Source organism: Carya illinoinensis, chromosome 4, assembly GCF_018687715.1.
Source record: "Carya illinoinensis cultivar Pawnee chromosome 4, C.illinoinensisPawnee_v1, whole genome shotgun sequence".
Taxonomy (NCBI): Eukaryota; Viridiplantae; Streptophyta; class Magnoliopsida; order Fagales; family Juglandaceae; genus Carya; species Carya illinoinensis.
In genome coordinates this window covers 39,168,652-39,181,644 of record NC_056755.1, presented here as the reverse complement: position 1 = coordinate 39,181,644, position 12,993 = coordinate 39,168,652, and the positions used below count along the sequence as shown (strand labels likewise).

The window sequence follows — 12,993 nt, the reverse complement described above, 5'->3', positions numbered from 1 at the left end:
GAGATGATTGTAATGTGACAAATCAATTATATAATATTAAAAAAAAACTCTACAATAATAAATTTTAAAGCTTTTTTGGAAAAGAATAAAAAAAGAGAAGAATTGGAGGTTGTCTTATTGACACCTTATATTTGTGTGGGAGTGAAGGGTTTTAAAGAGAATAGAGGAAAGTATGGAGAGAGAAGAGAATGGAGCTATCTAACTGTATAAATTTTAGGGTAGGGCTAATGAGTCGCCTGGATCTTACAACTGGAGGGTACCGCTTGACGAGGACACAAGACGTGGCTGCCACACTGGTAAAGTGAAAAGCAACCAAACTTTTGAAATCAATAAACTTATGAGATCCCAAATCGATCCCTTCGCAATGCTCTTTCCGGAGCCAAGCAAAATTGACCACATTATTGGCAATTCTATAACAGTACCCAACCATCCCTAAATCAATAACAAATGGGACCTTTTTCTATATCTTTTCCCTAGATATATTCCCCCTTTCTCATTAAAAATTTGGTATAGAAAAAACTTGACCATGAAAAATTATTAGTTTAAAAAAAAAAGAGAAGAGAAGATTTTGTGGAAAACCAATGTCAGTAACCAAAGTTCAAAACTAATAAAAGAATTGAGTTATTCTTATAAGTGCTTTTTTATGTAAGATGAGGAATGCAAGCTCTCTTATCTTAAATGCATGCTTTCTTATTAGCAGTTATATACAAGGGTGCGGCTACTAGCCCATACCGCTGGGCTTACCATTCAGTAGTTTTTTTTTAATATTTTTTTAATCATTTTCTTAATTATTAAGTAAAAAATAAAATATATTTATATATTTAAAATTACTTTTTTAATTATTAAATAAAAATAAAAAATAAAAAAAGAGTAATATACTGTAGCGATATACTTCAGACGGCACAGTGGCTTTTTTCTATGTATAAATCATGCAAGTTTTCTGTTGGAGAGAGAGAGAGAGATTTGGAAAAGGGGGAGAGCGATGTACAGGGGAAGTGAGTGCCCATTCGGGAGAGAGAATCTTTTACCATTTTGATTTTTTCTTTTTTAAATATCTTGACACGTGGTACATCCACGTCAGGTAGTAAGCTCCAGCAATAAAGTTGGTGCGGCTCGGTAGCATTTTTCTTAATTTTAATTCTTATATTTTGACATTATTTCCACAAGAGTGTATAATAATTTACCTAGTTTCAAACTTAAATTATAAAAAATCATTTTGAAAAGAGACAAGAGCGATTAATCAGCTCCCTGTCCGTCACCTTGTCTGGCACTGCAACGTCAAAATAGGGGCCATGGCGGCCCCATAGGTGACAGGGTATCAGCCTGTGCCCTGGAATACCGCAAATATCCAAATTATCCTACCACGCTTTGAGCTGTACGAACTGTTGGAGTTACCAACCAACTGTTACTTTAACGAAAAAACGATCTGCGAGACTGCGACTCTCTCTCTTTATCTCTCTCTATGTGTGTGGGCGACTTCGGCTGTACCTCCGCGAAGCGCGTGGCGGATCTCTCGGGTATCGGCGCTAGCCGGAAAAGGCTTCGGAACTAGAGAGACTCTCTTCCATAAGTGGCAAAATTCAGGTCACTTCAAAGTCTTTTTATTATGCTTGTCTACTTTCTAGGGTTCCGAACATTTCTACTGGTATCGTTCGATTCATATCCGGTCCGGATCAATTCTGCGATGATTCTGTATCTCAATTTTAATTGTTTCATCATCGTCTTCGGTGAATTGTTGTGTTCTTAGAAATTGACATGATTCATGAACTGTGCTCGACTGTGTGGGTTTGGCGAGACTACGGGACCTGGCATAGGCGCGTTAGAAATGAGAACTATTGAGTTAGAGACAAAAACCGAATTATTTTTTTGATAAGTAAGCTGTATTATTAATAAGGATGGCAAAAACCAAATTCTTTGTAAATAGTTCCTTTGCTTCCCTAGCAATTCAGCACCAGATTGTTGAACTAGTTGTTTCCGGTGTCATTTTGAGAAAACAGCGTCAGTCTAGTTTAGTTTATCGGTTGTATTTTTCGGATTCTTTTACTTCTTGTTGTGGTTGTCGCTGCTGTTGTTCCTTCATATATTATATTTTTTATTTGGAGTAGGAAGTGGAATGGCTAACCGACTGAAGGAGGATGAAAAAAACGAACGAATTATACGGGGTCTTCTGAAACTTGCTGAGAATCGGAGATGTATCAACTGTAACAGCCTGGTATGCAATCGATAATAATTCATTCCTGAGAAAACATTATTTTCCAGAGTCTTACGTCTCTGATTTGCTTTTCTGTATCTATTCTGCGTTAATTTTTTGTTGATCAGTCATTCTGCAATAATGCAATCAGACGTGCGATTGATTGTGAAAATGCATTTGTTCTCGTCTAGATTTGTTAAGTTGTTGATTGTCTTGGTAAACCAATTTCAAGTATCTCTTAAAACCTGCCATGAACAAATAAGAAACTAGGTTCTACTAACTGCTACGATCAAGCACTAAAATCCACAACTTAAAAATTAGTTGCAACAAATTATTAATTTGGATTATTGCAGGACCCTTTCATAGGAAACAAAGAGACTAAAGCTTCCTTTAAAACATTGTCTTTTGGGCTTTACTGAGACTCATAGAACTTTAGTATATCTCTAGAGATTCAACCAGATACGATAGGATTTACTAAATTAGATACTTATCTGGATATCTGAAGTAGAATAAATATTCTAAGTGTAAACGAAAGCTTTGTGCTTTGGTAAGGGGATATTTTTTTGCAACAATATGTTTTGTTCACACTCAATAGCATCTTGTACTTCAGCTTTTCCTGAGTAAGTCATTAAATTTCATGTGTTTTGAGCCCCAGTTGCAATGATGAACAAAGGATGAAATACGATCTATTCCTCAAACTTAAGTTGTTGCTTCTTCTCCTTGTTTCGGTTCCTAACTCCTCCGAGTAGTTCCAAATGTTGGAGCACAAAATAAACACATCGACTCAGGATCAGGGAAAACCATAGATCTATGACTATGTTTTGTCAACTGTTTGTTTTCATCTCATGTGTATTCCTCAAGGTCAAAAAGTGTGCATTCATGATTTTTTTTTTTTTTTGGTATTTTTTATGTTTAGAGAGTAGCAGATGAAAAATATATTGTTCTGAAGCATTACTGTTGTAAGGCATGCTTGGAAATTAATGAAAGAAACTTTGCAGTAAAGTTTCTATAAGAGTTGTTTTCTGCAATCCTTGTTTGAGTTCTTGTTCACTGCAGCTCATGATTGAAGTTTTGGTGATGTTAACTACGAAGTCCAAAGATTCTTAAATTATTCCTTACGGAAAAGCACATAAATAGTCTATTTAACTAGTGTTATTTTATTTTCTGCTAAGCAGGGACCTCAATATGTTTGCACAAATTTCTGGACATTTGTTTGCACAAACTGCAGTGGAATACAGTAAGTTATGACATATTGCTGCATATATTGCCTGGACTTTCTTTCCTTATGTGTGTATGTGTATGGAGAGAGAGAGAGAGAGAGAGTGTTTGCACTCTATTAAATGGGGGATGATTTTCAGTCGAGAGTTCACGCATCGAGTAAAGTCAGTATCAATGGCCAAATTTACTTCACAAGAACTTACTGCCCTTCAAGAAGGGGGGAATCAGGTACACTTGCATAACTTCTCAGATCTCTGCCAAATATTCTTTCCCTTTGTCTTTTATCTCCATCGTCCATTTACAGCGTGCTAAGGAGATCTATTTGAAAGAATGGGATCCACAACGTCATTCTGCTCCTGATAGCAGGTTGTCACTCATATGCATTATGATCTGTTTTATATATGCTAAATATGCTCCTGTTCTAATTCAAAGTTTGCTGCCAGTAATGTTGAGAGGCTTCGTGACTTTATTAAGCATGTTTATGTGGATAGAAGATATACAGGCGAGAGGAACTATGACAAGTCTCCAAGGGTAAAAATGGTAATGGCCCTTACCCTCCCTTTCTATAATCTCAGTGATATTAATTCAGATGTGAAGTTGTACACATATAATTATAATATAAATGTTTTTAAATAATAGGTTGTACTAATGAACAATCTACATTCTCATTCCACTTCTATTCTTCTGCGTTTATGTGGCATTGTCTATTAACCCTTGAATTTCTCTCTTTAAAAATTGAACTGATCTGGACAATGTCAAGCAGCTTAGTAAGATAAAATTGAGATAGCAGTGAAGTATATAGCATAACTCTTTACTAATACATTGCTGGATTTTTTAGATGTCATTGGATCTATCTGTTCAAGTATTTTTCCTCCTTTTACATCATGCATCAAACAGGGTGAGAAGGAAGATGTCTATGAAAGCAGGAGAACAGATGCATATCAAGGAGGGCCTCGAAGCCCACCATATGAGGATAAATATGAACGCCGTTACGGTGATAGGTCTAGTCCTGGTGGAAGAAGTTATGATGAAAGAAGTCCTGGATATGATCAAGAAAGTAGGCAATATGGTGATTATAGGAGAAGTCCTGTACGTCCTGAGATTGTCAATGATTGGCGTCAAGAGGATAGATTTGGAAATGCAAGAAAATTCGAAGAACGTAGGGAGTCTGATGGAGATTCTAAGCTGGGAGGCAGATCACCTGAGCAACCTAAAGATTTAAATTCATCTAGTCCCCCTATGGTGCGGCCTGTGAGAGAGATTTTAGGAGAGAATGTATTACCTCTTCGCATAATTGAACCTCCAAAAGCCAATGTGCAAAGGGCTGCTGATGGCTCTGCACATACGCAGGTGAGGCTTCTTCTCAATTAAGCTGCCGTTATTTTTGGATATGTCTGGTTCCTTAAAGCTCAAGTTCTTGTTACCACATTCTACTCTTTTCTGGACCTACTCAGACTGTTTTTTGTTTAGTAATGATTTTGCTATTCATTGATAATTCTGTCTGGTTCATCAAGATCAAGATTAGTCTTTGTTTGATTGTTCCGCTGTTTGAGCCACTACAATCAATTTAAACCTTGTATTGAATTTACGAATGTCCATCTCATTACTCTACAGTCAAGTTCCATATTATACCTAAAATAGGTTTTTTCTACAGCTTTCTTGCTAGCTGTTTGGCAAAGTGTGGTCAATGAGCTCTCGCTCAAATGACATCTCCGCCCTTTGTAAATACAGGGTGCACCTTGAGTTCTTGAGTTCAAGATTTGCTGGGTATGTTTTTATCTCATCAATCTTTCTTTTTCTGGAAAAACAGTATACAGTTTGAAAGCAAACCTAAGTCTGACTCAGACCTGCACGCATATTTGATTAATTGGGTTTGCCTGGGCAGCTCAAGATGGCCAGATTATAAGTAGATAAGAGTTAGAAACACCAGGCCAAATAATCATGAAGCTAAAAATTGAGTTTCATTTTGGAATAATTGAAAAATAAGTATCTGATGTTTGCAAAGAGCATATCTGAATGCTCATCTGTTTGTAGAATATATATATGTGTGTGTGTTTGTGGCATTCTGTGTGTACTGTTTTTTATGTCATTCAAGTTGCTTGTTTTTCCTTACCGGGGCTTTTTTTTTTGTGTGAGGTTTCTTTTTTTTTGTTCTTTGGGGGGGGGGGGGGGGGGGGGAGATAGTAACTTTTGAATGAGTTTCGAGGGGAAAGTTTTCCCATGTTCACAATTTATATGTGTTGACCCGACTAAATCTTTAAATTATGAGTTTGGGATGATTTTGATTCCGACTCTTGAGTATTAAATCCGACTCTGCGATCTTATAGCTAATAATGTGTGGTACATGATATAGAAATTTTTTTTTTTTAGTGTTGAATACTTGAGGATGAGAAATTGTTTATTTATAAACATGCCAACTAATTTGATTTGACTTTACTCTCTCTCTCTGTCTCTCTCTCAATCAATAAGTTTACACCTTCATGCACTTGTTATAATTGCGGATGCCACGTTGTATTATACCATGCCATATTAGTCTTCTGTCATTCATGTGGCTGTTCAATTCATAGTTGATGCACAAATGGATCATATTGCTTCCTTTTTAAATTGTTCATGGATGAAATTGGAACTGTTTAAATCTCAGGAATGAAACTACACCCAGGTAAAATTACTTACTGAACTTGTATTTCGACCTTTTTTTAATAGGTAAATACACGACAAAGCACCATATCGGACTGAGCCCTTGGCCTCACCTTTTTCTCTCATTATTTTTCGATAAGGTATAAACTTCATTTAACTACACCAAGGGTGCGTCCAGACTCAGTGTGTGTAGACAAGAGTCACCTGTCTAGAATTTAAAAAAGATATGGGAGTATTAAAAAGTAAAGTTTTGAGCTCCTCTAATCTCCTTGAGGATCATCCTCAAATTTCTCGTTCTCTCCAGATGCACCATACCAGGCAAGTAGGAATCACCTTCCATACTACTACAATTTGTGGGCTTCTTCCTAATCCCTCCAAGAGCAATAAAGGTTTATTGTTCTTCTGGGCATGACCCAAGCCAAATTAACCCGTTTGAAGAAGTCACTCCACAAAGCACTAGTCATCTTGCGATGGAGTAAAAGATGGTCAACGAGCTCCCCACTCCCATTACACATGCAGTAAAAACTATTTTTACTCTTATATGGTGTAAAATGTTTTCTTTCATGGTCATGCAGAAATCCATTGTCTTCATATTTGGAAGCCATAAACTTTGCTAATTTCTTAGGGTGTTGCTATTTTTCTTCTAATTGTCTACACAAATTAAAGTTGGTTATTTTTATTACTTTAATTATTTTTTATTTGTAATTCTCTTCATTTGAATTGTAGTATTGAAGTACAATGTAGGGGGTAATGAGAGAGATAAGATGTTGTGGAAGCCTACGGGAAGTAAAAAGTTCACAGTTCGTTCAATTTATGAGGTGATGACTGTTCAGCATAGCACCTCTTTTCCTTGGAAGCACATTTGGAAGACTCACGTGCCTTTCAAAGTTGCTTTTTTTATATGGACAGCCTCACTTGGTAACATTTTGACGATGGATAATTTGAGGAAATGTGGTCTCATAGTTATGGATTGGTATTTCATGTGCAAGAAGCATGGAAAATCCATGGATCATTTACTTTTGCATTGTGAGGTCACTAAGGCCTTGTGGGATGGAGTTTTTAATAGAGTTGGGTTGGCTTGGGTGATGCCTTTGAGAGTGGTGGATCTTCTTGCATGTTGGAACGGGTTATATGGTAGCTCTCAAGTGGCTGCAGTGTGGAAGATGGCTCCTTTGTGTCTTATGTGGTGCATTTGGTTGGAATGGAACGAGCAGTGTTTTAATGATAAGGAGTGCACCTTGGAGGAAATTTGGAATTTTTTTGTGTACTCTTTATTGCAATGATTTTTGCTTTAACGCTTAATGGAGCTTCCGCTCACAATTTTTTGTTGTCATTTTCTGTTTTCTAGAATGTATTTAGGGGTTTTCTTTTGTATACACATGGGCTTCACCTATTTTGTTCGTATTAATAAAATTGTCTTCTTACTTATAAAAAAAAAAGGTTTTGAAGTACAATGTACCAATTCTTATTATGCATATGACAATTTCCATATTTGAGGTCATTTTGTGGTAGTCCATGTTCTGGTTGTATATGATAGCTATCTATTTTTTAATTGACATCGACTTAGTAACTTGCGGTGTGATTATCTTTCCCTGCAAATTTGCAACTCCTTTCAAGGAATATTCTTTAAACAGTAATTCTTCTGAGTGTACCGGTATCGCTTACCTGTCCAAATCTTCACATGCTTTCCATAGTTGCTGCTGCTTAAAGTCTGTTATTAGAAGTCTGCACCATGTTATTCATTTGAAACTTGTTTTTTTTCTTTAGTATTTCCTCAAGGAAAATACATGCATGTACTTATTCTCTTATTGCTTTAAATAACAGAGAACCACATCTTCCAGTAGCTTGGGATCCAATCCTGGGAATCCAGCAGAAGTCAAAGTTGAAAACACTGGAAGCTTAATTGATTTTGATGCTGACCCTGAACCTCCAGTTGCTGTGGCAGTTCCACAAGCAAATCAAACTTTGATGACTCAATCCACTTCACATCCAACAACTTCTAACAATGGCAATAATTGGGCCTCTTTCGACGTTGCACCTGAGTCCAAAGTTTCTCAGGTCCCTTCGAATGCGAATACATTGGAATCTGTGGTGTCACAATTATCAGTTTCAGCATCTGTACCTAGTCATGTTTTTGGAACTCCTGGTGGTGCTGGTTCTCTTGCAACTGCACCCATTGGCAACATGACAATATTACCTTTTACTGGTCATTCAGCTACTGCATCTGTAGGGAATACACCTGTGTTGCCCTTCAGTCCTGTTGCTGCACCAATACACAGTCTGTCGATGTTTCCCCCGGGTGGTGCACCAGCAAATGCCCCTGGATTGACACCAATATTACCAGGTTCTGGGCAAGGACCTAATATGCAGTATCAACAACCTTCTTTCTTCCCTGTTACTGGTAGTCAGTCAACTACTCAACAATATGCGTCATCAGTTGATGTAGTTACGAGCAATCAGGTGGGTACATAGGGTGGTCTTCATGATCGTAGTTTCTTCTAAAGTAGGTTTTATCTTTACCTTGTTGCTTTGTGGGTAAATTTGCAGCAGCAGAATTTATCATTTACCACTAATACAGTAGGCCCTTCAAGTACTCCAGCTGCACAAGGACCACAAGCTGTCTCAAAAATGGCACATGTTCCCACTTCTGGTGATGTGGCACAACCCTCTGTTTTGGAAGGAAAATACAGTGCAAGGAAAGAACTGCCAGCGGTAATTGTGACTTCATATTTGGTTTCTTTGACATCGATATTATTTATATGTATGCATTACGTATGGTATAAGATAAATGGTTTATGCATCTGCAGGATCTTTTCACTGCAACCTATTCATCCTTCCCTGCGCCAGTTCCAATGTGGCAAACTGGTATACCCCATGGTATGGGGTTCTATATGCAATATAATAACGCGTTGGTAACATCTAATCTCTATCTTATCAAATCTTTCATGCAATTACATGTATAAATCCCACAAGTAAAGCACTAATGCTTGAGTTTCTAATCATTGGTGCAGCCGGTGCCCACTTTTCAACAGTCAAAATCCACAAACCCATTTGACTTCGGTAGTGAAGTACCTCCAGTTCAAGCCCCAACGGTACGTGATTTCAATTCATTTGATATGATTCCATTTAACCGCTTCTGGTTTTTCAGGCCTTGTTTGGATTAATGGTTACGTGAATTGTTTTTTAAGATTTCAACTGGCCCAAACAAACAGGATGCTTGGATATTTAATCTTGATTGTGTTTATGGCCAATTACTTGAAGGCTTGATTTAACTTTTTCAGTTTGGTCTGCTTGGTCTTAGAAAAAAAAAGAACTAGCATGGTCGACATCATCAATAACCTATCAGTGCAGTCTGCTGGGTAGAATATATACTGAAGCACCTTTCTCTGCTGAGAAAAGATTCCATCTGTTAATTAGTCTTTCCTCGTGTTTATTTCTCGTGATGCAGTTTCCCTACATGGCATCCTTACAAGGTGCTCTCCCAAGTGTTCCCCCTGCATCAGGCTTATTGCGCACTTCCAGCCTTGGTACTCCATCACCAGCATGGATGCCAGCCCAGGCATCATCTTACACATCAGCATTGCTACCACAGGCACCATCTTATGCATCGGCAGTGCCTATAAGTATATAACTAAAAAAACCCACAATGCTGATTCTCTCTTTCTTTTTTTAAGTGAATGAGTATGCTTCCTACGTGATCTTTCTTGTGCTGAACACTTTTTTTATAATCTCAGGTTCATACATGGGGCAACAAGTAACCAGCGACATGCCACCTTCCAGGTATTTGGTTCTTAAATCATAATTTTGATGGTTAAAATTGTGTATGATCTTGACATCAGTGTTGGTAAAAGTGTGCTTAAGCACAAAATGCTTTGCTTATCAAAAGCGAATCATTACTGCTTGTCTATTGCTTTGCTTAATCTTAACTATTATTGCTTGTCTATACCACTAAATCAGATGAAATTTTTTTGATAAGTGAAACCCAGCCCTCTGGGTAAACCAAGGGCATCAATACCACAAAGCCAGTGAATGGCTTATAAATCTTTTGATAAAAATGAAGGTGATTATATGCTTGATGATAGCCTTTAGGATTGTGTTGTTTAGCTTATGTTAGCATTAAAGTTAATGCTTTCAATTCTTGTGTTTGTTTGGGTCATTGCTTTTTGTGTATATTTTGATTCAACCATGTACTTGTTATTTTGATTATCGTTATCAAATATTGCGGATGTATATTTTGTAAAGCATAAGAAAATTACATAAAATATTTTGTTTAGATTTTATTAATTAGTGAATACTCGATTGCCATGTTGTGACATACTCTTAACAAATTGAGCTAATTAGGCTAAATATATTACTATCTTGCCTTTTTATTGTATTTTATGAATATTTTTTGTTATTATATATATATTTTTTAAAATGTGCACCAGGGCTGGGTGCCTGGGTATTCCTCAGTAGTTATTAGGTTACCTAGCTAATCAATTTGCAAGTCTAAGTATCGCCTATTGAGGACCATGAGTATCTTCGTAGGCATGAAGGAGTAGGGGGCTTTGGCAACGGTGCAGCTGCTCTTGCCTCTTTAAATATGGATCAGCAGCAAGCTAGAAGATCCTCAGCTCCTGCTACCCCAGATCCTTTCTCGTCTGCTGGTGGAAACCCATTTGGATGAAAAATGAAAAACAATAGCCTATCTGACCCCATTTAGGTCAAGCATCATCTAATTGCTTCCTGTTAATTGCTGGGTGCAAAGTTTTGGTTTCTATATTGTGGTAGTTTTGAGTCAAGATATCCAGCCAAAGGAGAAATTTATTCTGCTCCTCCTGGTGAAAGTCAAAATGTCTACATTGGCCTTGTAAGATTTGTTCGATGCTGTAGGAGAGAGAGAGAGAGAGAGAGAGAGAGAGAGAGAGAGAGCTTCTTCCATGGAGACTTGGGGTATATAATTTGTGTGCGGCCATAGTGTTAATTGGTATTTTGTTCCATTGTGTGATACGTGTGTTCGTTTGACGCACCTAAAAAGCTGTATCCATCAAGTCTTTGTGTTGTATTCTGTCAGTTTGCTATATCTCTTCAACATCGTGGTGAACTGTTAGCTTCCGTGGAAGTTTTACCAATCAATAAATACAATAAAGTTTAGTACACTGAATTTTATTCTTAAATATTATTGAACGGCTAGACGGACTTACCAAAAACAAATGTATATTGTTGAATGGTGAGATGAGTTTTCTTTCTGAGTGTGTTTCTGTTGTCTTAATGATAATCCAAGTTTAAACTCTACAGAATCGTGAGTGAACGTGGTGCTTAGTTGTGACTCTATTTATTTTCTATTGGAATATATGGATTTATCATAGCTCGAAACATAGGTAGTTTATTATTTATTATTTATTTTTTAGTTTTCATTTTATTCAACATTTAATATGAATGCCCTTTTAAATGATATAGATTTATATGTAATATCTATTTATTCGTAGATTTATTTATATAAGTTTGTTCTTATATAAGATGTGTCATCCAAGTTATTGGTGTGGCAAATTTGTCTATCAACTTTTACGAAACGTAATATTGGTTAAAGAGAAATGAGTACGGAATTTACATATTTTAAGACTATATTTAGTATTATTCATTGGTCAAATAGGTAGGCCAGGTGTGGTTGACGTTCAGTTTGTTCTGCTTGGCCACTAAGATTTTTTATATCAGAATTTTGAGTTTTAAGATTAAATATTAAAATATTATATTTTAAAATTATTATTATTTTGGAATTTGAAAAAGTTAAAAAAAAGTTGAATTATTTATTATATTTTGTATGGAAATTTAAGAAAGTTGTAATGATGAGATGAAAATTTTATGTTTTAGATGAAAAATCTTAATGGCCAAACATAACCGCCTGTAATTTGCCAACTGAAGTTTCACAAAATTTAGTCACAATAATATTTAAAAACTTTCATAAATTTCTATACTTGTATCAATTAAAAATTTTGGGATCAAGTATGAGATTTTTGTTTTATGATTGCACTCAAAAAATTGTGGTAATAATAAAGCCATTTCTAAATTAGAGTGAGAGTAGCAATATGTGACACTATCTGTAAACTTAATACGAACACGATACAAAATTAATAGATTTGAATTTAATATAAATGAAATCGAATCAAAACAGATTTATTCTTAATACTCAATTAATAAACAGGTCAATAGCAGTTCACTACACTTAACCCAAAATTAATCCATAATAGATTGTTTATGTTTTATTTCAAAATTAAATTATATTGTTGTTGTATTAGTAATATCGATGTTTCTCAATATGTTTATTCTTATTATTTTTATTACTAAGATTGTAATTATCATAGGTTAAAATTTGAAAATATTAATATTTTTTTATTAAAAAGTAGTCTTTTTTTTTTTTTTTTTTTGAAATAGCCATGCACTTCATTAATATCAATCATCAATTACGTAATGTTCTCTTTCAATACAACTCATAATTTAAGGAGGACCCTTCTCCATCCATACATATTTTTATCAAAATCTAAAACTAATTAGGCCATAAGATGGGCAGCAACATTCCCATCTCTAGGTGTGAAACGTAGGCTCCTTTGCTGATTGAAACTTGATGCAGCAAAGAACTTCTTCAAGTCTTCAATTTTATGTCCATACCATGCCCTGTTTGCATCTGGATTCTGAATGTCCTTTATCACTTAGAATGCATCACCTTAAAAAATGACCTATTGTAGACCCAACTTAATGCTCAAATCAATAGCTCTCTCCAATGCTAATATCTCAGCCATCATAGGACCTTGTACATAAGCTCTCCACCACCCAGCAGCTACAATTAAATCCCCTTCACGGTTTCATATTACTACCCTTCCCCGTTCTCTTCTCATCAAAAGCAGGATCCCAGTTTGCTTTTCACCATCTCATTTCTGGCTGAATCCATTTGACCACACCATTAGTGTCCC

At 36.0% G+C, this 12,993-nt stretch overlaps 1 protein-coding gene across 1 annotated transcript; it reads left to right on the top strand.

Annotated features, from left to right (window-relative positions):
• The first annotated feature begins 1,223 nt into the window (after positions 1–1,223).
• LOC122308320 (probable ADP-ribosylation factor GTPase-activating protein AGD14) lies at positions 1,224–11,189 on the top strand. The gene is made up of 14 exons (XM_043121581.1): positions 1,224–1,584; positions 2,106–2,212; positions 3,367–3,428; positions 3,550–3,637; positions 3,714–3,775; positions 3,853–3,949; positions 4,307–4,759; positions 7,871–8,506; positions 8,594–8,758; positions 8,854–8,958; positions 9,058–9,138; positions 9,495–9,669; positions 9,781–9,826; positions 10,574–11,189. The coding sequence occupies exons 2-14, from the start codon at positions 2,114–2,116 to the stop codon at positions 10,710–10,712; spliced, it is 2,208 nt and encodes a 735-aa protein (XP_042977515.1). The 5' UTR covers positions 1,224–1,584; positions 2,106–2,113; the 3' UTR covers positions 10,713–11,189.
• Positions 11,190–12,993: the final 1,804 nt, after the last annotated feature.